We start from the raw sequence: 24,809 nt of genomic DNA, 5'->3' as shown, positions 1-24,809 counted from the left end.
TGTGCTGCACTCCATATGCCAGCAGATATGGAAAACTCAGCAGTGGACACAGGACTTGAAAAGGTCAGTTTTCATTCCAGTCCCCAAAATAGACAATGTCAAAGAATGTTCAAACTACTGCACAACTACACTCATCTCACATGCTAGCAAAGTAATGCCCCAAATTCTCCAAGCCAGGCTTCAACAGTACATGAACTGTGAACTTTCAGATGTTCAAGCTGGATTTAGTAAAGGCAGAGGAACCAAAGATCAAATTGCCAATATCCACTGGATCATTTAAAAAGAATGAGAGTTCCAGAAAAATATCTATTTCTGCTTTATTGACTAGGCCAAGGCCTTTGACTGTGTGGATCACAACAAACTATGGAAAATTCTTCAAGAGATGGGAATGCCAGACCACCTGACCTGCCTCTTGAGAAATCTGCATGCAAGTCAGGAAGAACAGAACTGGTCATGGAACAACAGACTGGTTCCAAATCGGGAAGGGAGTACGTCAAGGATGTATATTGTCACCCTGTTTATTTAACTTATATGCAGAATACATCATGCAAAATGTCAGGCTGGATGAAGCACAAGCTGGAATCAAGATTGCCAGGAAAAATAGCAATAACCTCAGATAGGCAGATAATACCACCCTTATGGCAGAAAGCAAAGAAGAACTAAAGAGTCTCTTGTGAAAGTGAAAGAGGAGAGTGAAAAAGTTGGCTTAAAACTCAACATTAAGAAAACTAAGATCATGACATCTGGTCCCATCACTTCATAGCAAATAGATGGGGAAACAATGGAAACAGTGACAGACTTTATTTTCTTGGGCTCCAAAATCACTGCAGATGTTGACTGCAGCCATGAAATTAAAAGACGCTTGCTCCTTAGAAGAAAAACTATGACCAATCTAGACAGCATATTAAAAAGCAGAGACATTACTTTGCCAACAAAGGCCTGTCTAGTCAAAGCTATGGTGTTTCCAGTAGTCATGTGTAGATGTGAGAGTTGGACTATAAAGAAAGCTGAGCACTGAAGAATTGATGCTTTTGAGCTGTGTTGTTGGAGAAGACTCTTGAGAGTTCCTTGGCCTGCAAGGAGATCCAACCAGTCCATCCTTAAGGAAATCAGTCCTGAATATTCATTGGAAGGATTGATGGTGAAGCTAAAATTCCAATGCTTTGGCCACCTGATGTGAAGAACTGACACACTGGAAAAGACACTGATCTGGGAAAGATTGAAGGCAGGAGGAGAGGGGGAGGATGGAGGATGAGATGTTTGGATGGCTCCACGGACTCAATGGACATGATTTTGTGTAAACTCTGGGAGCTGGTGATGGACAGGGAGCCCTGGAGTGCTGTAGTCCAAGAGTCAGACATGACTCAGTGACTGAACTGACTGAACTGAGACAGCTATCACAGTCTCATTTTTAATGAGAAAACTAAAGCTAAGGGAGATTGAGAACTTTTTCAAGGTCACATACTCATAAGTGGCAGTCAAGATTTAGGCTATCTAAATCCAGAGTGTTCACTCTTTTTTTTTTCTTTTTTAAAATTCTTTGATTTCTGGGCATCACTTTTATTTTGACAATGATTATTACCATGCCTGCATTTTATTCTGATCTTCTTCTTCTTTTTAAAAAAATCTTTTGGCTACACTGCACAGCATGTGGGATCTTAGTTCCCTGACCAGGGATTGAACCCCCACCTTCTGCACTGACAGCACTGTCTTAACCACTGGACTACCAGAGAAATCCCCAGAGCCCTCACTATTTCCTGTGCAACCTTCCCTAGGTGGGAAATGGCAGAACGGAATTCGAGCTATTCATTAGCCCACGAAGAAACAAGATTGTCTTCTTCAACTCTGCAGAGGGTTATGAGCAGAAGCATTCTGCGTGACTTCAGAAGAGAGAATTTGAGTGGTCTCAGAAGTTTCAGTCAAGTAGATTTTTAGCTCAACAGAAAAACTTAGTGATGGCAATAATTGGATGGACTCTTTGGTAGGAAGATGAATTCTCCATGCCTGGAGGAATTCCAGCACATTCTGGAAAGGCATTTGCTTTCAGTAAAGAGGAGATCTGGATGGAGGACCTTGACGTTCACTTTTGACACAGGTTCCACGAGCCTATGAAGCTGCTTGGCAGAAACTGATTCATCCCTTCAATAGAAGATCTGTTGATATGTCTATTTGCAGATATAAAAGTAAAAATATGCCCAAGGTAAACAAACACATTGATCCAGAGAAAACTATCTTCAGAAAATGAAATCAATTCTGCTGGAAATTCTTACAAGTTAAGCTTTCAGTTTGTATAAACAAGAAACCAAATTCTGGAGAGATGTGCAGACTCAGAAATAACCAAAGGAATTAGAATGAGGTACCAATTTTCACTGTTAGGTTGGCAAAATAATTTAAAACATGGTCATGCCCATTATATGTATCAAGAGTGACAAATTTGCTACTCCTTTTGACCCAGGTAAAATGAACCTGAGAAAATGACAGAAAATATAAAGGGGAAATCTAGGCACACAAACATCTTCATAGATGTTTTATTTATAAACAACCTAAAAATTCAAGGAAGGGCAGTGGGCTGGCTAGTGGCAAGGCAGAGGCTGGGGTGGGCGAACAGAGCTGGAAGGTGGACTGAGAGCCTAGTTGCCCAGCACAGGGAAAAGCCGAGTGCTGAGCACTGTGGGATGAGCACAGGATGTCTGGAGAGCCAAAGGCAGGTTTGGAAGCCAAGGTCACCGTGTAAGAGGTCAGAGCAGGTCAGAGACAAGATAGGCACACACACAGGTGAGGACTGAAGGGGTGTGAGGAGAGGAAAACCAACATTAACACTGGTGGCCATTCATCCACTCTCGTTGGGTACCTTAATTACATCCTCAGTCCTCCTAACAACCCCCAAACTAGACACTACTTTCTCTAGTTTACAGATGAAGCCAACATTCAGAAAGCTGCAGGAACTCGCCTCAAGTGAGGTACCAGGTGTTACAGTTGGGACCTGACCTCTGATGCACTGAACTTCTAAACTCAAGCTCATTCCATTACCGCACTGACCCAAGTATGCAGAGAGGCCTTCCGTGGACTGGCAGCCCTGTGGGTTGGCCCCACAGCTGGCCAGGTGGCTTACCCAACTGTAGCTTGATGGCCATTCACTGGGTGGATGTCCGAACTGATGCCTACACATTTCATAGAGCAGCAGGGAAATAAGTTAAACAGAAAGGGAAGGATATAAACTTGATCATATGCCACTACCACAGGTACGTAAAATACACATTTATGCTCTTGAACGAAGGACTAGAAGAAATACAACACAATGCTTGCATCTTCGCAATTTGGAATGTTTCCCCTATTTTCACAAAGATTTCTATAAAGTGCTTTTCATTTCTTCATAATTTCCAAAAAAAAGTCATAATTTAGAAATGCATCTAAGAAACCCATGGGCACAGAACAGTCATTAATACTGTTATTTACCTCATCTAGAAAGTAAAAATAAGCTACATCTTTCTGTTTGGTCTGGCAACAGAGAACTTGTGGCTGGGGCTTCTGAAGACAGGGCCCAAACCTCATCAATTCAGGCTCTGCCAACCCAGGGTTGACTGTTCTGTCCTGCACGTTCACTCTCCTGTCACAGGAAACAAAAGGAAGAACCTAAGTGTAAAAGCAAGGGGAAATCATTGACACCTACACTGAAAGTCACCTTCCGCATCATGTCCAAGCATTTGGTGAGCATGGAAGCGTAACTTTGGACAAAGTTTGCGGGCAGATCCTCAGCTATTTAAGAGGAAATTTACTCTCAGTTTCAAATATTGCCGGGCACTTTAGAAGGTGCATGTCTTTTTACTTAGGAAACATTCTTGCTCCTTTGTTAAAGCAGGACTTCTAATGAGCCTACTAGACTGGCGTTATTCAAAACTGGCCTGGTGTGTGGTGTGCATGTTCAGTCATATCCAACTCTTTGCGACCCCCTGGACTGTAGCCAGCTAGGCTTCTCTGTCCATAGGATTTCCCAGGCAAGAATACTGGAGTGGGTTGCCATTTCCTACCCAGGGAATCTTCCCAACCCAGGGACAGAACCCGTATCTCCTGCACTGGCAGGTGGATTCTTTACCACTGAGCCACTGGGGCAGAAATTGGCAGTAGTGTTAAAATACGTTTCCAGCTCTATCCCAGAACTACTGAATCCAGCTCTCTAAACCAAAGCCCAGAAATCTGCATTTTAAGTACCTCAGCAAATTCTTAAGATTGGGCAAGTTTGGGAAACTCCCTGCTACGCGAAATGAACTGGAGCTTTGTGTACGTATTTGAATGTAATAAAACTATAGATCCTCATGGATGGTACTTTCATTTCCCATCTCTCCAAATGGCTTGAATTAATGAGACCAATTTCCATTGATTGGTTACTGATGTTGGGACTCTCTTAAACATGCTCTGAGATTACATGGCTAGATTCTCAGCCCAGACCATAATATTCCACTCAGCTTTCAGTGGAAGTGTAAGGGCAGATTTTGCCCAGACCTGGATTCTGACTCAGCTGCACCACTGACAAGTCTGAGACCCTTTCCAAAAAGTTATTTAACCTTTTCTGAGCTCATTTCCTCTTTTGTATGAATATAATAGTGTCCCTGCCCTCATATAAGAGTCACAGTGCATCAGGTATACAATAGGTGCTCAAAAAGTCTGTCTAACTAGGATATAAAGACACCTGCCCCACCCATCCAGACTCCCCATCAGAAACAGCTCTTAAGTCCTTTCTTCTCACATTCCTGTCTGATTCTCTTCTGCCTTACAAGCTAAAGACCAATAACATCTGCATGGCTCTTTGAGACTCATTTCCCAGATATTAGCCAGCTCATTTTCCAGATATTACCCAGATTACTTTCCACAACAGTGCTGAGTTAGGAATCATCACCCCACTTTAGAAGAAACGAGCTCCAGAAGGGTCAAGTGACCTTTCGATAAGTGGTAAAAGTCACGATGTGAACTCAGACCCCACAGTCTCTCACAACCTTGTTCTGTCTCTGATGTATGAGCTGTACATTACCTAAAGCACTTCCACGTCACAGCATTTTAAACATTTATTTCCATGACTCTCGCCACACTCTCAATAAAAGTACCTTTAAGCAGGTATCATATCATATTAGCCTGTGTAGGGAAATGCACGGAGCCTCTCAGCGTCTGTCAGGCTTCGGGAGGAAAGGGGATAAGCTCAAATATGATGCATGCTTTTCCCCAGCCTCGCATGCATTCCACACTACTAATGCCCCAGCTGCCCCTGCCACTTAAATGAACACATCTTAATAACAAGAATTTATTGAATTCTACTAAGTGTCACAAACTCTACTTACTTAATCAATTAACTTATACTAGACACTTAGAAAAGTCCTGGCACATATTAAGTATCTGTTATTGTTGTTATTATTATTTAATTAGCCACCTAACCTGTGTGGTATGCATTATTTTCCTCATTGTACTGCTAAGGACTTTGAGAAGTTAAGTGCATGGTCCAAGATCACATGGCTAGTCTGTGGAGAGCGGGGAAAACACCATAAAACGAAATTCACACTTATACAACAAATTAGCAAGCATATAAGATTTCATATTATTTTATGTACTAAAATTATTTTACATACTAAAATAAAACTTCTTATAAAGGCAGCCACATCCACTATTCACTCTAGTGACCCTGAGCTTTTGCTTATAGACCACCAATGATCTAATGGTTTAGTGGATAAAGCATTAGAGAAACCAGACGCCAAAGTTTTCCAACCAATGCCTAAAAGTCAATAACCAGAAATGACTGCCAGTATTTATTGCGCAGCGCACACACACACACACACACACACACACACACACACACATACATATGTGTGCATGTGTATGTATATGTGTGTGTGTGTTGCTCAGTTGTGTCCGACTCTTTGTGACCCCATGGACTATATAAATTCCATGAAATTCTCCAGGCCAAAATAGTGGAGTGGGTAGCCGTTTGCTTCTCCAGGGGGTCCTCCCAACCCAGGCATCGAACCCAGGTTTCCCACATTGCAGGCGACTTCTTTACCTGCTGAGCCACGAGGGAAGCCCGGTGCTGACTTCATAGGCACAGGCATTACACAAAGGAAGGGCAAATCAACAGGAAGATCAAATGTGGTTTGCTTGATTGTGCACCAGGCACTTTAGAGACGCAGGTACTGAATGAGATACAAATTAGGCAACTTGAAAGATCACTTGAGATACAAGATAGGATAAATGAACTGACACCGGGTGATGTTGCCTCCAACTTCCTGAAGGTCACCCTGAACCACATCTAACATTACCATCCCCTCACACTCTTTTACAGATTGACTCAAATTATCAGGGAAGCTGAGTCTCAGATCACACTGAAGGAGAGGTGACTGGACAGATCTGTCCTCTGAGGTAAGAAAAAGTAATCTGCTTCAAGATAGCCCTTCAGATCTGCAGACGGCAGTTACATCCATTATGAATTTTCTTTCCTTCAGCGTGAATGTTCTGCCCCTCAAAGGACACTGGTCACGTCCACTGTACACTTAATATCCATCCTTAAATAAATGAGGATAAAGATTGTCCACAGCAAAGAATTAATGAAGCTTTATTATAGAACAAAATAGAGGAACAAAGATAGAAGTCCTTGAATGGTAAAAATATCAGCTCAAATTCTTGGCCGAGTGATAGGCAACTCAGAGTCACTTCATCCCCTTCCGAAAGGACAGGATTTTCACCATCCCTGGAACAACTCTGGTGCCAGGTTGCTGCCTGAATCTCAGCAAATCCATCTGCGGTCTTTGGAGTGAGAAGTCCAAGTTCAGAACAGGCCGGCTGACCCCAGAACCCTACTGGCTCCTGGCCCACACACCACCATGCATGGTGGGGTCTGATCTGGACAACACCATCGCCCGCAAATCACAACGCCAAGCAAGGAAAACGAGAAGGCTTTATGAAAAATCCAAAGTTTATTGCAAATTGTATTTTGCTTCCCTTCGTTCTTCATTTTTACAGGATTTATTGATATCCATGATTTTTTCACAGATGTACTTGTTGACTTTGGAGAGTCTCTGTGCAATTTCAGTTTCATCCACAGTTTCTTGTGCTATTCTGTCGTACAAACACTCTAGACAGGGAAAAGAAACAAGAAGGCCAAGGATTAATGGTGCACTCAAGTACATATCTTTATGGAAGAGAGAGGAAAATGTGCCTCCTGACATACTTCCAAAGTACCAATTCACAAGGCTGGCATGGCTGCCTTTTAAAATTTTCAACACAAAATGTACTGAGAAAAGAGATCTACACTATAAATTTATACTTTAAAAATTAAGATACAATGCCTATGTGCCCACTCCCCTGCTTAACGGGGTCCCTCTGAAGCTCCCAGACACCCCTTTCCCATCCTACCCGCTCCTCGTCCTCACCAGAGGTAACTGCTCTCCTGAATTTCTTTCTCATGTTAACACATACGCACACATCTTTATGCAGATGGTGACTGCAGCCATGAAATTAAAAGACACTTGCTCCTTGAAAGAAAAGCTATGACAAACTTAGACAGCATATTAAAAAGCAGAGACATTACTTTGCCAACAAAGGTCCGTCTAGTCAAAGCTATGGTTTCTCCAATAGTCATGTATGGATGTGAGAGTTGGACTATAAAGAAAGTTGGACTATAAAGACAGCTGAACACAGAAGAATTGATGCTTTTGAACTGTTGTGTTGGAGAAGACTCTTGAGAGTCCCTTGAACTGCAAGGAGATCAAACAAGTCCATCCTAAAGGAAATCAGTCCTGAATATTCATTGGAAGGACTAATGCTGAAGCTGAAACTCCAACACTTTGGCCACCTGATGCAAAGAAATGACTCATTGAAAAAGACCCTGATGCTTGGAAAGACTGAAGTCAGAAGAAGGGGATGACACAGGATGAGATGGTTGGACAGCATCACCGACTTGATGGACATGAGTTTGAGCAAGCTCTGGAAGTTGGTGATGGATAGAGAAGCCTGGCCTGCTGTAGTCCACGGGGTCGCAAAGAGTCGGACATGACTGAGTGACTGAACTGAATGACTGACACACCTTTAAATAACATATCATCTGCTCTTTCCCTGTTTTGAACTTTTACAGTGTCTCCCTACTCTGTATATCCATCTGACTTTCTTTTCACTCAGTGTTGAGAGTTACCCACGCTGAAGTGTGAGTGCAGCTGCAGGTCACTTATTTTCACTGATGAGCAGTGTTCTACTGTCCGACTAATCCACACGGACTGACCCACTTTACTGTCAGTGAATACTTGGATTGTTTGCTGTGTTCTGCAATTATAGGCACTTAGGCTGTGTGTCCTGGGGCAGACAGGAAATGCCCAGTACGGGCCTTGGCTGGACCTGCCCAGTGTTAGGGTGTATGCATACTGAATTCTGAAGGCTTCCTGGTGGCTCAGCAGCTCAGCTGGTAAAGAATCAACCTGTTGACACAAGAGACGTGGGTTCCATCCCTGGACTGGGAAGTCCCCCTGGACTAGGAAATGGCAACCCACTCCAGTATTCTTGCCTGGAAAATTCTATGAGCAGAGGAGCCTGGTGGGCTACAGCCCATGCGGTCACATGGGCTGTGTGTGGGTGTCTGTGCACACTTAGTCATGTCCGATTTTGTGTCCCCATGGGCTGTAGTCCACCAGGCTCCTCTGTTCATAGAATTTTCCAGACAAGAATACTGGAGTGGGTTGCCATTTCCTAGTCCAGGGGGACTTCCCAGTCCAGGGATGGAACCCCCATCTCTTGCATTGGCCACTGAGCCACCAGGAAGCCCTCAAAGTTCAGTATGCATACATCTTAACCAATTGTTAAGGTTTCAGCCACCTGGTGGGTGTGAAGTGGTGCCTCAGGGAGGTGATCACTCACGAGGCTGAGGACGGCCACTTGCACTGACTCGGCCATTTCCGGAGATGAGGCAGAGAGTAAGCCCCAGACAGGACCTGACTGGAACCTGATGGTGGCCTACTTCCTAGCCCGGGGACCCGAGGCAAATCATTGCCCTAGATTCCTCACCTACTAAACAAGGATAAGAAACCACATGTGATCTTTTTTAAGGCTGCCATGAAGGATATGATACAAACATTTTGCAATTTGCAAGATTCTGTCAAACTGTAAGGAACACTATACCTGTATGGGGTTGTCATAGTTATTTTATGTATATGCTGTTGTTTGCTCCAGGGTCTAGCACAGTGCTTGGCACAGGGGCAAGAGTAAGTAAACGCCTGTTAAATGAATAAATGGATGCATGAATGTTTCTCTAAGGAAACCTGAGGGGACACAATAATTCTGCACAAAAGGGGACTACGGCTGTGAGTGGGACTGAACCACTGGGGTAATGTAGTCCTGAGCAAGGTTTTTAACTTTGTTGCACCTGATCCTCCTTGTCTATAAAACAGGAATGGCAACCGAGTCTCGAGGAACTGCTATGGAGGATGAACAAAGTCTTCCCTGGAGGAGGACACGGCAACCCACTCCAGTATTCTTGCTCGGAAAATTCCATGTACAGAGGAGCCTGGTGGGCTACAATCCATGGGATTACACAGAGCTAGACGGGACTGGGCACACACGCATGCACACACATCAAGTCTTGTCTACCAGGCCAGGGCACAGCAGGCAAGCCTGTCAGTGGCGCACAGCGTCAATGCCGGCAGAAATCATGGAGACTAACTGGTGCCAACTCCTCCACCCACATGAGACAAGACCGAAGCTGGAGAGCAGTTAAGTGGGGGCAAGATCCCCCGTGGTCTCTGCTCTGAGCCCTTCCCTGGGGACACAGGCAGCCTGCCTCCTGCTGCCATTCAGGCTGCGGGTAAGTGTGCTATAGGCCTTCTTTCTCTGAAGCACGTCTCCTCCCTACGGAGAAGGGTTTAGAAGCTTTCAGCTGACCTTCACTGCTTCCTGACCAGCCTGCACTTTGTCTTGTGCTGGCCTTTCCACGGGGACTGAGACGAGAAGGCAGGTAGCCTTGTCTCTCCAGTCCTACCTCTGCTGACTCCATTTCCTGCCCCATTCCAGGCTGGCCCACAAACCAGTCTTTGCTCATCTCCTCCCCAGTTACTCGGGCCTCATTCTTCACCTGACTAAATCCCACTCATTCTTCTAGCTTCATTCATCTTGGAATCTCCCAGGCTGAGCCAGAGACCCCACTCTGCCTGCATTCTTGGTGCTCCCTAACTCATTTGGCTTGCTCCCTATCAAATCTCTGACTGCAATCTAATAAAACTGTGACCACATTGTCTCTCCTACAGACTAGAACCCTGGGGGTTCCCTCTCCAGCCCTGGGCCATGGTAAGGCAGACAACTGCAGTAATGTTGCTGGAACTTGAACCAAATGTGGGGTGGTCCTGCGCAGAGGACTGTCTCCAAGTTCAGGGGTTCGAATCTCGCTCTAACCCTAGTTACTGGGCCACCTTGAGTGGGAACCTCCCTGGGTTTCAGTCTCACAGTCTGAAAGCAGGTCAAACCCGATCATCCAAGGAGATTCTTCCAGCTCCAGGGCTCTAGTTCTCTGGAAGGTAAAAGGGTGGGTGAAGAGGAAGAGGAGAGAGAAGGGGGCAGGGGACTGGGTGTGCTGGCCCCGAGAGGCCCCGGCGTGAGTCAGAGAAGAGGCAGGAGGAGAAACGGGCAGATGGAGGAAGGTTTTCAGAGTGGCCTCCACAGAATACCAAATCACTCTCGTTTCCTGGGGGTAAGAGCACTGAATGGCCCCCAAGGTTGATTAAAAGGCTTTCGTTAGGCTCCAGATATTAATCACCTGCAGTTGCCGGGAATGTCTCCCTCTGCGAGGGAGCATTTGAGATTATTGCTTAATTAACAAGGTTTATAACAGCGTTAATGTGTCCTATTAAAAAAGTTATAAAAATTAACCAGAACTCAATGCTGTGGCTCATTTGAAAACTCACAGTCTGCAAAAGGTCATTTGACCTTAATAAGGGTTTAGCTGTCATTCTGGAGCTTGTCATTGCAGCCAGACACACCTCCAGCCCTCCTACTTTCACCTTTCTAAAGTGACGTCAGCGTTCACCCCATTCCCCGGCTACCTGGTAACGAATGGCTTCCAAACCAAAGAGAAGAGAAAAGTGCTCACCAAGCCTGTGAGCACCAAGGCTTCTGTCATTTTGACATGCCCAATGTGAGCAAATGCGGCAAAGTCATACAAAACAGACATAAACAATCCCAGTCCAGAATACAGCCTGCATGGGAAGAATCAGTCAAATGCAACCTCAAATAATTAGGCTGAAAACGGTGAGTGCATGCTGCTGCGATGGGAGACAGATCTTAAACTTGCTGGGCTGTAGTTAACAACAACAACAAAAAAAACAAACTGACATTGTACTTCAGTAAGACAAGAAACCCTTGGAGACCCAGGGAAGCCTGAAAGCCCACTTCAGCTCAGCTCTGATCAAGCCAGATGTATGGCCTTGGGTAAGTCAATTTTCCTCTTACTTACTGGTATGGCAAGTATTATGGGCTCTAAAGGGTTATTTGACCAGGTACCTAGGAGGCAAAGATACAGACAGAAGAGGACAGAGGAAGGCACAGGGTGCCCTAGGACACACAACAGAAGTGTCCCCCTATCCTGAAAGGTCAGGGAGGGCTTCCTGAAGGAAGGTTCTCCTGAGCACACCTGGGCAGTGAGTAACAGGTGGCTGGGCAGAGCAGCACAGGTGTTAGGTGGGCAGTCTGACCTACGCTTCTAGTGCCAGACATAGCATCTGCAAATTCCCTAATGTGAGAGAGGACAAGACTTGTTGGAACACAGAGGCTCATTATAGTAAGAACTTACATACAGTTCAAGGGCAATATGCAAAAAAAAAAAGAAAAAGCTAGAGCTCCAGCCCAGGGGCCAGATTATGAAGGTGCTTTTTGACATGTTAAGAAGCTTCCCAGGTGACTCTAGTAGTAAAGAATCTGCCTGCCAAAGCAGGAGATGTGAGTTCGATTCCTGGATTGGGAAGACCCCCCTGAGTAGGAAATGGCAACTTGCTCCAGTATTGTTGCCTAGAAAATTCCACGGACAGAGGAGCCTGGTGGGCTACAGTCCACGGAGTCTCAAAGACTGAGCATATATAAGAAGTTTACCCTTTAATAATGGGCGCCAGGTGTCGGAGTGGTGGTAACAGGATCATACTTGGTTTTGGAATGATCACTCGGATTACATATACAGAGAGGAGTCTGGAAGCTGCTGGGGTAAGGCAGGGGAGAAAAGAAAGCGGCAACGGGTATGGAGAGAAGCAGATGGTTTAAAAGGTATTTAGGGGCAGAACTGATGGAGAGTGAGTGAACAAGGAGTGCGGGATGAGGCATCCCTGGATTCCTGGCAGGTGGTGTTGTGTCCTTCATCATGACGGTGAACACACAGGGCAGAGGCTCTGGGGTGAAGGAAGAGGCGAGGTGAGCAGCGAGGGGCATAGATGTGCAGGTGTCACATCTGAGAGGAGGGGGCCAGTGGCACCCAAATGTATGCATCAGGAACCTCAAAGTGTGAACTGAGGTCAAATATATATTTGCCACCAGTCACTGATTCAACAAATATTATTAAGCACTTACAACATACTGGCCCTGAGCAAGAATCTCATAAAGCTCATGTTCTCATGGGGGTGGGGAAGAAAGACAGTCATCAAGCAAATAAATAAAGAAGAAACGCACTGCAGACTTTAGGGAGGGTGATGCGTTAAGAGAGCGACGGCAAGGCTACTTCATCAGCTTGGACAGTTCGAAGTCAAGGACTCGGACTCGGAAGTCAAGGCCTCTCTGAATGACACGGAGGCAGGGTGTGCAGCCCAGAGGAGGGGCGCTGCAGGAAGCGGGGACAGGAATGAATCGTGAGAGGGCCTCAGCGGTTAGACAGCAGTGGGAACTGGGAGGTGTGTGAGACGAGGCCGAGGGGTCACCGGAAGCGGATCACCAGGCAGTGGCCAAGACGATGAGCATGGATTTCAGCTCTGGGCCCTGTGCACGCCGGGGCAACGGGAACCAAGAGGAGAGAGAGCAGCAGAGGGCAGCTTTGTAGAGGGAGAGGGAGGAGGGCTGGAGACAGAGGAGAGGGGAGGGGAGCCCACAGTGGGGATGAGAGGCCACAGGCAGGAGGAGACCTGAGTGGGAAGGATGGGTTTCTCAGTAAAGGAGGGGCGGTCACATAGGCTGGGGAGGAGGTGGAGTCCTGCCCTGGAGGAGTGAAGAGGAGCCGGAGGGAAGCTTGACAGGGACAGACTAAGCAGAGGGCTGGAGCGGAAGCCAGACGAGACGGCAGGGGCATTGCTAGTGCACACGGGCAGTGAGTGTCGACAACTCTTTCAGGAAACCTGGATGTGAAAAGGAAGACATGGCAGCAGCTGGGTGATGCGGGTGGCCCCTAGGGAGTGTTTCGCTTGCTTCTGTAAGAAATGAGTGATCAAAGCATATTTAAATGGCACTGGGAAGGAACCAACTGAGTGGAAGGAATAACGTACTCAGGAAGGTAGGTGGGCTGAAATTTAGAAAGAGAGAATGACCAGTCCCAAATAAGACAAGGAAACTCTTCTTTTGGACATGAGGCATAAAACTCGGGGGGGTCCAGGTAAGTTTGTAGATATGGTGGATCGAAGCTGTGGGATTTCTTTTTCTTATCTCTGTGAAGGAGAAGACAAGGCCATCTTTTGAAAAAAGAGGTGTGGACTCTCAAGGGAAAAGTAGAGAAACTTTAAACAGGGTTTGGAAAATTGAGGAGTGGATGAGTGAGGGAAACTTGGAGGGCGTGGCCTGTGGGCTGAAGACAGTAAGTCTGTAATGGCCTCAAGAGATAAGGCTAAGGTGTTTTCTTCTAGATTGTCCCTTAGTAATGGGGACCAAATCAGCTACAAAGAACATCATGTGAATGGGGTCCAAAGCACATACAAAATGTCTCTGGGTCCACTGGGCAGCCGGGGCAAGGGCTATGATCCTGCCCTTACATGTGTACACATCGAGCGCCTACCTGGTATGAGCACTGCATGGGGCCTGGGGAAACAAAAATAAACAGAACTGGGGGCAGCTCAGCGTTAGGGCAAGGCAGAGCTGCGGCTCAACCCCAAGCTTTGGATATTCCTTTCCAGTTTCCGCTTTCCATCGCCTCGCACTGGGAGCAGTCGGGAGGGGCCTGAAAGGTGAAAAGCACTGAATGGTTGTGAACTTCAATGATATGACCATCACGAAGTCATGCCAGCCCTATGGCGCGGCTCAGCAAAGAATGGAAACTTGTTTTCACAACTCAGGAGTAACGATGATCCAAGCTATCAGTCAGGCAGCCCTCTTAACCATCTGAGAGGTAAGTTTTCAGCTGAGGGCACTGGACAGGGAGGGAAAGTGGTTCACAAGAAACCATGTGAAGAGTCGATCAGGGGATGGCTTGCAGGTCTCAGCGTGGTGTTTCTTTAGCCCTCACTGATTGAGCTACCAGCATGTCAGGCCCTGTGTGAGGCACGGAGGACAGGGAGGTGAGTTTCACACGGTCACACTAACATCTGAGGCAGACACATGGCAGATGACTTTATACCATGGCGTGACAGTGATAGCTGGTCACTGGGAGGCACCTGGGACCTGCTGAGTCACATTCCAACAAGCGTAACAGAATCAGAGGTCGGCCACCCCTTGGGGAGGCAGGGCTGTGTCCCCAGGAAGGACTCTTTCTCAGGATGACCTCCTAAATTAGGCTCCATCATTTCAGACAGTGGGCAGACTACAGGTTACCTCTGCTTGTCTAAAAATAAGTGTCTGCCTAAATCAATTAACCATGAATCAGCCATCCAGGGAGGCAGCCGAGCTCCAGAACAAACCCCGGATCAGAGTCAGCCAGGTGGGTTTCAATCCAGGCTCTGAAACCTCGTAGCCACGACTTCCAGTTGGTCAGCTAATCTCTCTGTCTTGAAATCTGGACCTCTAAAATACACCCTACAACTGGCCATTTTTCTCTGTCTCCACTGCTCTGACCTCAGTCTATCGCACCACTGCACCAGCCTCCCGACTGGCCTCCCATTCCGTCCCTCCCACCGAAGACTCCATATCATCTTTCTCCTGCAAGAAGAGTAAGGTAAGCTATTCACCGTGGCCTTCACAGCCCAAGACCGTCTCTCGCCCCCCCACCACCCTGGCCTCAGTCCCCCTGAACTCATGGCTCTGCAGCTGGCTGGGGCTTCTTCACCCCTTGAGCACGCTGGCCTTTGAACCTGTTACCTATTCTGCCTCTTTCACACCCCCTCAGAATCACATAGGACTGCCCCCTCCACATCCAATTCCCAGCTCGAAATCAACTCTTCGAACAGGTCTTCTCCACCCACCCCAGCTGACATAGCTACTGTCTCACTCAGCTATATATCACAGCCTTTCATCAGTACCTGAAATTATCTGATTTGTTTGTGGACATATCTGTTGCCTGCTCTACAACCTGGTACAAGGCCTGTCCTAAATGCACATGCTGACTGGTTGAGTCTTACTTTCTTCATCAACACCTGGCAGCTGGACACTTAAGAGACGAATGGTTAGGAGTACAGCTTCTGAAGCCAGCCCTCCTGGCTAGGACTCCTGGCTTTAGTCCTAAAACTGTGTGATCTGGGCAAGTTACTTAACATCTCTGTGTCCAGTTTCCACATTAAAAACAGGGATGATATTAGCAGCCAACAGAAGGGAGAGTTATGTGTTATGAAGATTAAATGAGTTAATATGGACCTGAAATATCCTAAGTGCTCAGAATAATGAACGATTATTATACTCTCTCTGCTCCCGTGTCCTTTGCTGTCTCTGTAATTTGCATTGTCTGTACTGTAACTAGCTTTTCTGTGTTCACCTTCTGCATGGGACTCTGAGCTCCTTGCAGACGGAGACTGTGTCTTAGCCCTTTCTAAGTCCTCCATACACAGTAGAGTCTGGTAAAGAATAAGAGCTCAGTGAACAGATGGAGAACAGGTGGGAGAGACAGAACAGAGAAAGAAGGAAGAGGAAAGAAAGGGGAGAAAGGAAGGCAGGAGGGAAGGAAAATGAGAGTCCAGGTTAGAGCCCTACCTTTGGGGAAACAAACAGGCAGAGAGACAGGGAGTCCCTCCAAACCCTCCCAAACCCCAGAAAAGAAGCTCAGTCTGGCGACCGTCGGCTGGTCTTCATCTCACTAAGTGCTCCAGGCACGATGCTAGGACCCCCAGGAGCTGGTGTCCTAGCCTTGACCTTCACGCGCTCTACACAGCAGCCTCCTTTCCCAATCCCGCACCTTTGCCCCGAGTACCTTTCTTTAAACATCTGTGTCCCCAGGCCTGGTGGACCCTTCAAGGCCCGCTTCAGTGACCCACTTGCCAGGGACCCTCCCTGGCTTTCCAGCTAGGGGTCTCCTGCCCTCCTGAGAGCCCCCTTCTGGGCCTCTCGCACGTGAGCTCCCTGAACTGCACTTGTGTCTAGAGCCCATTTGCCCTGTTACATGTGAGCCTGCCCAGCACCAGGTCCGTATCTGCTCCTGTGTTCCTGTGCCCAGGCCAGGGCCTGGCACGGGGAGGCTTCAGCAGGTGTGCTGAACTGAAATGTTCCTGACAGTGTCGAGGGCAGGACCTCAGTCACTGCGTCTCCAGTACAGGACTCACCTCTGACGATGCTTAGTTTGTGGGGCGAGAGGGGTGGCTTAGGGACTGCATCTTTCTTTTTTTTTGTGGCAACTCCTGTGACGCTTCTGTTCTTCAGAACATCTGTTCCCCAAATCATGACTGCCAAGTTCTTCGTGTACTTGGAATCTCCTTGGGTGACTTGCAGCTGGTGCCATTTCTCCTCATCAACCCAAATCCCGCTTCCCAGATGGACCTGAAAGGGATAAGAACGCAAGCGAGCACCCGTTTAGTCGGACAGAATGGTGGCGGGAAGCTTTTCCTGTCCTTTAAAAGACACTGCTGCACAACTGCAAGAGATCTGCTCCATAAACACTAACCACCTTTCTTCCAGGGAAATAATCACACACATTTACTGAACACCTGTAATGTGCCAGGCCTTATGCCAGTGCTTTATATTTACTCTCTCAGATCTTCACAGCAACCCTGGAAGGAAGGTGTTGGGACACTATTTTCATTTCAGGCAGAAAAACCAGGTTGGGAGAGGTGCAGCCACTTTTGAAAAGTCGCTCAACTATGAAGTTGCAGAGTGGATTTATGTGGTCTGGGTGGGGCTCTCTAGGTGACTCCAGGGTACAGTGGGGTGTGGCAGCCACAGCCGCTGGAGTGGACAGGGAGACTGCCCAGGTCCTGCCACTAGCGGAGTGTGTATGCATGCTTTGCCTGTCTCTGGCTTCAGTTTTCGGGAGCTGAGCAGGGAGAGTTAGATTTCAGCTAAGTTCCTTCTGGCTCAGAAAGCCTATGATTTTAACAAATTAAACACAACCACTGTGTCCCTGGTCTGATTCTGACGGCACACAGAACAAAACACAACCTTCTGCTCCTTATAAGGGAAGCGCTCAAAGTTTCAGAGTAGAGTCCATAAACGCAGATGTTCCAGAATAATCTAGCAAGGAGCTTTGAGATTTCCTTTTGCTTTCTGGCTCTTTTAACAACTTAAAAACCATTTGCTGATGTTAATCATTTAAAAATGAAGTTGTGACTTTGACCTTGCCATTCATGCTGCATTTCTACCGAGTCCATGAGGGTGGACGTGGCCTCTGTGGGGACAGTGGGAGAGGCAGCCGCTGATGAGTTAAATTTTCTGAGGGGACTGGAAAGTCCCTGCCAAGGTCCTTGTCTTCAGAGACCGTCAGTCGTGGACCTTGCATGGTCAGGAGATACCCTGGGAGAGTCCTGGTCTGAGAGATAGCATACACACACCCAGACTGACGGCAGACTGGCAGGACTCAGGGTTCAGAGATATCTGAAGAGCTCTCTACTGAAGATCGACTTGGAAAGCACAGTGGGCATGCACAGATAGATGGGGAGACAGGTCAACCAGCAACGCTTCTTCCTTCACCAGTTACTGGGATTTTCAGACCATGAACAAGAAAAAATAGAGCAACGTAGCCCACCCACGAATGTCAGTAGGTAAACAATCTAACACTGCCACATCCAACTTCACTTCCTTTTGCTCAAAGGATCATTCAGACCTCTGCAGGCATCATATCAGATAACCAGATCCACCTGGCCTCCCTGTGCTGAGAACCCCAGTGCTGCAGCTCCGCTCTCACAGTTCAGGAAGATAAGCAGCCCTTGAGTGGGATGTGTTGGCCTGGGGCCGCTGGACAACATCCACCCGAGGTCGAGTCTGGCCTTTTCTCTGCAGTCTGTGTACCAGATCAGGCCTGCTGGCGACTAGCTCCCTCCTGCTCCCTGTTGGACCCCAAGTCACCTCCCTGGATGACTCTCTGTGGCTACCCATGCAAGCTTCTTGAGATAGGAGGAAACAAGGGATGCAAATTAGATTAAACACTGAAACAGAAACCCTTGGAGATGGAGGGCAACTTCAATTTTCCAAAGATCTTTGCTCTTTTCTATTCAAGCCTTGTTTTCCTACAACCTTTCAATTTGTTGTTCTTTAAAGAGGGGTGGTAGTCATCTTGGTCAATGTTCTTCTACAAGAGAAAGGGGACACTAATATTTCTTTGAGTACCCATTATGAACTAGGTATTCCACTCTTAACTTAGTTATAAACATAATGACCTTAAGAGATGGAAATAGGTAGAAATATTTACAGACAGGGACAGAGATTCAGAAGGACTAATTAGTTTTCCTAAGACATACTATCAGAAAATTTTGGAATCAAGGTTCAACTCTAAAGCCAGATGACCCCGCAGCCCATGCTCTCTTGGCCTCCTGCTGCTGCCAGCGTCATTGTGGCGCCGACGTGGTGGAGACACAGCAGCTTTACGTTCATCTGGCTTTCCTCCTGAGCCTCCTCTGCACCTGCCCGGCCACTTTGCTGGCCAGCACCCATTGTGGGTCACACTGCAGTCAGGGAAACCTGCAGAAAAGCCACGGGCTGGCCTTCCTGTCCCCAGTCCCTGCCCCGACCAACCCACGCTGTAAACACTGTCAGATCAATTCCCTAAAACACAGCTTTCCTTCTCTGACTAGATGACTTCCGCAGTCTTTCAACTGTGTTTTTATGTTAACCCTCTGGAGTCTTGAATGGACCCCTGTTTTCTGTCACATCAAATGCAACGTCCTCAGTTGGTTTTAAAGGTCCTCTAGAATCCTGTTTCCATTCAACCTGTTAAGCATAGCATGTCTACCACTCAACGATGTCCCTAAACTCACTGATTTTCTCCTACGTCCAGTGTCTGGTGACAGAAAGAGGACAGGCTCTAGAGTCTCCTCTCTGTGAACCGAGCCCTTCCACCTGCCAGCTGGATATCTTGGGCTAGTCACCCTACCTCTCTGAGCCTCTCTTTCCTCAGCTGCACCAGACGCAGATCACCACCTGAATGAAGAGCTGTTTGCAGATGAAGGAGGTAACATGCGGACAGTGTCAGGAGGGCAGTGCAAACCCGAAACTGCCACTTTTGCTGCCTTCTTTCCCCTATCTATGCCTCTGTTCATGCCTCTCCCCAGCCCAGGGATGAAAGCCTTCCCTTACATCTCCTTAGCCTAATAAGCTTTTAAACCCCAGCCCCCAGTGAGAGAAAACCTCCTTCACTACTCTTGGGCTAAGTTCTATCCACTCTGAATTTCTAACTTACTACGAGCCCTCACTACCTTCGCAGTCCATCTCCACGAGGAGAGGTCCAGGCTTTGCCTCGTTCGTCCTCTACAAAGTGGCCCAGACTAGTCTGAACACAAAGCTGTAGGAAACTGATGCACATATTTAATATGTCTTAATGGCACTGGCCTTCAGTTCAGATGAGCTGCTGTTCCTTGAAGAAGAAAATATTTTCTGACATGCACTCGAGTACAAGGCCAGCTACGCACACAGAAAGAGAAAGCCCTGGGTAAGACTGATCACAGGAACAGGCTGGGGCATTTGGGACAAGGGTTCCTGAGGTCAACAGAGCTCAGGGTCTCCTGGAGCAACGCCCTGCTTTCAAGGATGCGGCAGAACAGCCTGGAAAGAGCACCAGCCTGAGAGCCAGGTGACCTGGCTTCCAGCTCTCGCCTGCCTCTGCTCTGGTGTACCGCCGTGGACGAGCCCCCTTCCGGATGTACTTCCCCACCCATCCCGTGTACAAACTATACTACTTAAACTGTGATGGTCGGTGACCTGGCTTCCAGCTCTCGCCTGCCTCTGCTCTGGTGTACCGCCGTGGACAAGCCCCCTTCCGGATGTACTTCCCCATCCATCCCATGTATAAATTATACTACTTAAACTGTGATGGTCTTTGAAGCTTTACGATTCAATGAGTTTTTGAAATAAAACATCTTAAGACAAAGAAAAGAGATGCGCTTGAGCCAAATGAGAAAGTAACTTCTACAGCAAACCCTTATTCACATAAACCACAGTTCACTATTGGACCAAAATGTTAGCCTTAACACTTTCAAGGGAGGTTATTAAAAATATGGCATCTGGTAGGATGGGACTTGATCAAAGAATGCCTTTGTGAAATGTTTCGGAGGACAAAACTAGCTTCCTACTAGGAAACGGATCTCATTCGCATGCTCTGTGCATCACAGAGATCGAGGCAGAAAGAAGGAAGGGTCTGAAACGACAGCAGAGCCAAGAATAATAATGACTACTTCTGGGATGTGGGGGATTGCTGTTCTACGCAAGCTGCTGTGCATTTCCAGGATGTCTGCTTCCTTCCCCTCCCTTAATCAATTCCTTTGACTATAAGTTGGTGGAAACAAAAGCCAGTTAGTTTTATAGCAACATATTGGCCATAATCAATGATAAAACAAACTTGGCACTTTCAAGATAGGTTGTGCAGCTTGAGTATAAAAAAATCAAATGACATTTGAGAGACACAATTTCCTGGAGGGAAAATGATCCTTTCTAAAGAGACCTTCATAATGCCCAGAAACTGTCCACCAGTCTTTAAAGCAAGAGAGAAATAGATTTCTCTTAGAAGCTACTTTAAGAAAAAGTCTGTAGTCATTCCATATGTGATTGTGCCTAAAAGAAATCAACAAAGACAGAAAAGTCTTTTCTGTTCATCTCTAACTGCTGAAGGTTCACCAAAGCTATATACACAGTTTAAGTCATTTTTAATGACTTCGGAGAGCATTAATTCCATCCTACCTGGCACAGCTAGAGATGCTGAGGCCCAGAGAAGGGAAGCCCCTCCTCGGAGTCACACAGGTAGGACAAAAAGTTAAGCTAACACTCAGGCTCCAGGCTGCCTGCTTCCACTCTGTCATGCCACCTCTTCCCTGCAAAGCAGACTCTTAAAGCCTGTAGGCTGCAGCAAGGCAGGGCATAACAGGCCTGTGGTTTGACCCATCAGTTCTGCCTCTGCAGGGGAGGATGTGCTCTGAGGGAGTTGAGGGCACATGGATAGAAAGAGGAGGGCAGTATATCCAAGGGAGCCCTGAAGACCAACAAGTTTCATTTCCTTGGCTTGACAATGCTTGCTTTGGCTCAGCCTGGCCAGCTGCAGGGATGTATCTGGAGAAACCCGAATAAAACAACCTTTCCTTTCTCATCAACCTATTGGGGAATGATACTGGATAAACAGAGACCTTTTGAAGCATAAGGCAAGAAAAACAGACTGACACAGATGAGTCTCTGGGGAGAAGGAGAGGTGATGTCTATAATGCATGCCGTGGTGGCAAAGACTATTATCGTAAAACTGAATATGACCAGTGCCTAGACAAAGAGAGCCAGTATCCTTCCTCCAAGATGAATGTCATATATGTGATTTTAAGACTTCCAAAGGCTATTCCATTACTTTTCACCCTACACTAATATAACTACTAATAGTGCTTAAGTTTTCTTTCATAACTTTTTTTTCAAGAGTCTTCCAAAAAAATCTGAGGAGTTGTATGTGGTCCTAGGACTGTGGGCTAACCAAGCTGAATGTACAACTTGAAAGCAGCTTAGGGGTAAGGAGCACGTCCCATTCACCTCTGTATCCCCGGCATTTAGGGTTAGGGTAGGACTTATAACACACAGGTACTTTGCAAACAATGAATGAATAACTACTCAGTCACAGCCATATCTGTAAATCAGATATCTCATCTCGAGATCACCTTATACATTTTATGCATCTGGTTTCATCAGATTATCATTTTAAATTATCTTTCTCACTAATAAGCTATTTTTAAATGTTAGTTTTACAGTTGCTTTGGCCCAGTATTTACCAAAAAAAAAAAAGAAGAGAAAAAGTCCTAATAAAGCTCCACTGATTACAGCACATGAATTCTGGAAGCAGTCACAGGGCTGGGCCTGAAGGCCAAGCGGTCGCTGTATCTCGGGCAGCTCCCACCATACCCTCCACCTTCGCACTGACTAGCCAACACTTGTAGGGAATGGAGAGTGAGCTTGAAACACTACCTTGCCATTGTCTAGGATATACTTGTCCATGACAGGTGCAGGAGCGGGGTAATAGGACGACGTATTTGCTTCCTCACTGAAAGTGCTCCGTAACTCCGGCTCGGGCTCGAGACATTCTGACTTTACTTTTTCCAAGTCAATGGCGGGACCTAGGCAGTTAAGAAAAGAGATCTGTCTAGAACTCCAAGGAAAATAAAAGGCAAATATTTTAACTAGGCATCTGTCAGCACATAGTGGCACACACAAAAAAAATATGCTGGCTTATTTTTGTCCATTGGACTACAATTAAACCCCAGCTTGAAAATAATATGAGGTATGAACATCACAGGGGAAAAGGTGGCAGACAAGAATGGACTAGATTCTAATTAAACATGAATGAGAAGCAGTCTTCTAGGGTGTCACTGTCTGAATGAAAATGCAAGGGATTCAACTTCCTGCAGGGGAAAGAGGTCCTTTTAAGACTGGGGTGGAGACAGCGTAGCAATGACTGCAGTATGCAAAGTGTGTATTCGCCAAAACCCCATCCCTGGAGCCTACGTGAAATGGGCCACAGTAGAAGATAGGAAAGCAGGGGGAGAAATGCAAAGGCCTCCCCCGCCCAAGACCTAGTATCCAGACAGGCGCATTTCAACCAAGAAATTAAAGTACAATACAGATTAAGCCCCTGATTGCCTGAACCGGCAGCTATCCTGATTTTTATTTTAATGCAATCAACACAAATTATGTATGGTTTAAACAGTAAAAGGCAGGAGATAAGTGGTGGTGGTTTCTAAGGAGGACTTTTTTTTTCCTCCATTAGCTTTTTAAAATGATGGACTATTTTTCAAATCACCTGTTGTGTCTTGATTACCAAAGGGCAGAAAAACAGGGTAAGGCCGGATAACTTGATTAACTTTTATAGGCGAGCAAATCCAAAGGCCAATGGAGGTTTCTGGCATCCTGGAACTTCTCCCTATGCAAGTATTTCAGGAGTTAACTGGGGTCAGAAATTTAGCTACTGCCAAAGCCGGTCCCCAGGACTGCACACGTAACTTAAGTCACCAGTGAGTTTCATGGTCCCGGCTTCCCTTATTCTTACCATGTGGGCCGCTTGGTACGGAGCTGTTTGTGTGCCAAAGCCCTCACCAACAACCTGGCTGCAATTTACTGTGCTAAATGGCCATACCCTTGGCTTTGGCTGGTGGTGAGGGAGGTATTGGTGATTTTGTTACAAAAATTCCTCACGATAGGGCTTCCTAGACCGATAAAACCCTTTCTGAGTTGCTGGTAGCTGCAAGACAGATCTTGGAAGTCTCCAACAATGCAGGTGCACGCGTGCTCAGCACATGAGTGCGTGCTCAGTCACTGCAGTTGTGTCTGACTCTGTGCAACCCTATGGAGCCTCGAGTCCACCAGACTCCTCTGTCCATGGGGTTCTCCTGGCAAGAATACTGGAGTGGGTTACCATGCCCTCCTCCAGGGGATCTTCCTAACCCAGGGATCAAACCCACGTCTCTAGTCTCCTGCATTGGCAGGCGAGTTCTTTACCACTAATGGTAAAGACCAGCTCAATGAAGTGTGAAGGCACAAAGCTGAATGCAGTGAGGCTGGAGAGCGGCGCAGAGCTCACTGAAAAACAGGACTCATCTTGGGAGACCGAGTTTAGGTCTTATTCCTAGTTTGGCTATATTTTAATTGTGTGATCACAGGCAAGTGAATTGTAGATGCACAAGCTGCCAGAATGAGGGACTGATAGCATCGTCACCATTCTAGGAGCATCTCCCAATTCTGCGTGACCTACTCAAGAGCTGGGCCTAAGGCTTTCTTTTCTTTGTCCCCCGCCCCCGGCATGAGGAGGTGTTCTCTGACTGGTAAATGAACAAAAGAATGGCAAGAATGAATGAATAACTCTAAAGTTTCAGAAGCAGATGCCATAGTTTCTCCTCTCTTTGTATGAGATCTCGGTTGTATTTCTGAGATATAAGCAAACTCAAGTGGAGCTTTTGATCTTTTCTTAGGTCAGGGAAGAAGCAAGTACTTTGGCTTTCCCCAAAGGGCATGGCTGAGTTGGCTCCTGAGGCCTCTTCCTGCTCTGACATTCAGCAGCAAGATAAAGGAATGGAGCCATGCAGCCGATGGAGCACAGGTCATCTTAGGAAAAGATAGTGTCCCTCCTCTAAAGCCTCCTCTTCCTTCTATGAGAGGAAGATGGTGGACAAGAGAGCGAACCCAACTCAGCTCTGACTTCAGTCTAGTGCTCGTCCATTTTTCTCCACAACAGCTGCCAAAGAAATCTACTCACAACCAAATCTGTCCCGGCTTAGGCTCCCACTACCCTCGAGATTAAGCTGTGTACCATAGCCTCCTTAAGACCCTGAATACAGCCAACTTCCTCTTGACCTCTGGCGCCCAGTTCCTGC

The 24,809-nt window shown here is 46.8% G+C and overlaps 2 protein-coding genes across 2 annotated transcripts in view; both read right to left on the bottom strand.

Annotated features, from left to right (window-relative positions):
- AGBL4 (AGBL carboxypeptidase 4) overlaps positions 1-24,809 on the bottom strand; it is a 1,457,998-nt gene that overhangs the window by 205,082 nt on the left and 1,228,107 nt on the right. The window lies entirely within an intron of this gene.
- The window catches only part of BEND5 (BEN domain containing 5), a 48,827-nt gene continuing 30,611 nt past the window's right edge, over positions 6,594-24,809 (bottom strand). Inside the window, exons 4-6 of the mRNA XM_052636761.1 lie at positions 22,411-22,559; positions 16,599-16,812; positions 6,594-7,111 (exon numbers count right to left, since the gene is read on the bottom strand). Coding sequence (XP_052492721.1) covers positions 6,954-7,111; positions 16,599-16,812; positions 22,411-22,559 — 521 coding nt within the window. The 3' untranslated portion in view covers positions 6,594-6,953. The remainder of the gene's footprint in view (positions 7,112-16,598; positions 16,813-22,410; positions 22,560-24,809) is intronic.

Source organism: Budorcas taxicolor, chromosome 3 (genome assembly GCF_023091745.1).
Source record: "Budorcas taxicolor isolate Tak-1 chromosome 3, Takin1.1, whole genome shotgun sequence".
In the NCBI taxonomy this organism is placed as follows: Eukaryota; Metazoa; Chordata; class Mammalia; order Artiodactyla; family Bovidae; genus Budorcas; species Budorcas taxicolor.
Note: the sequence above shows the minus strand (reverse complement) of the source record. Positions and strands in the feature narration are given on the sequence as shown.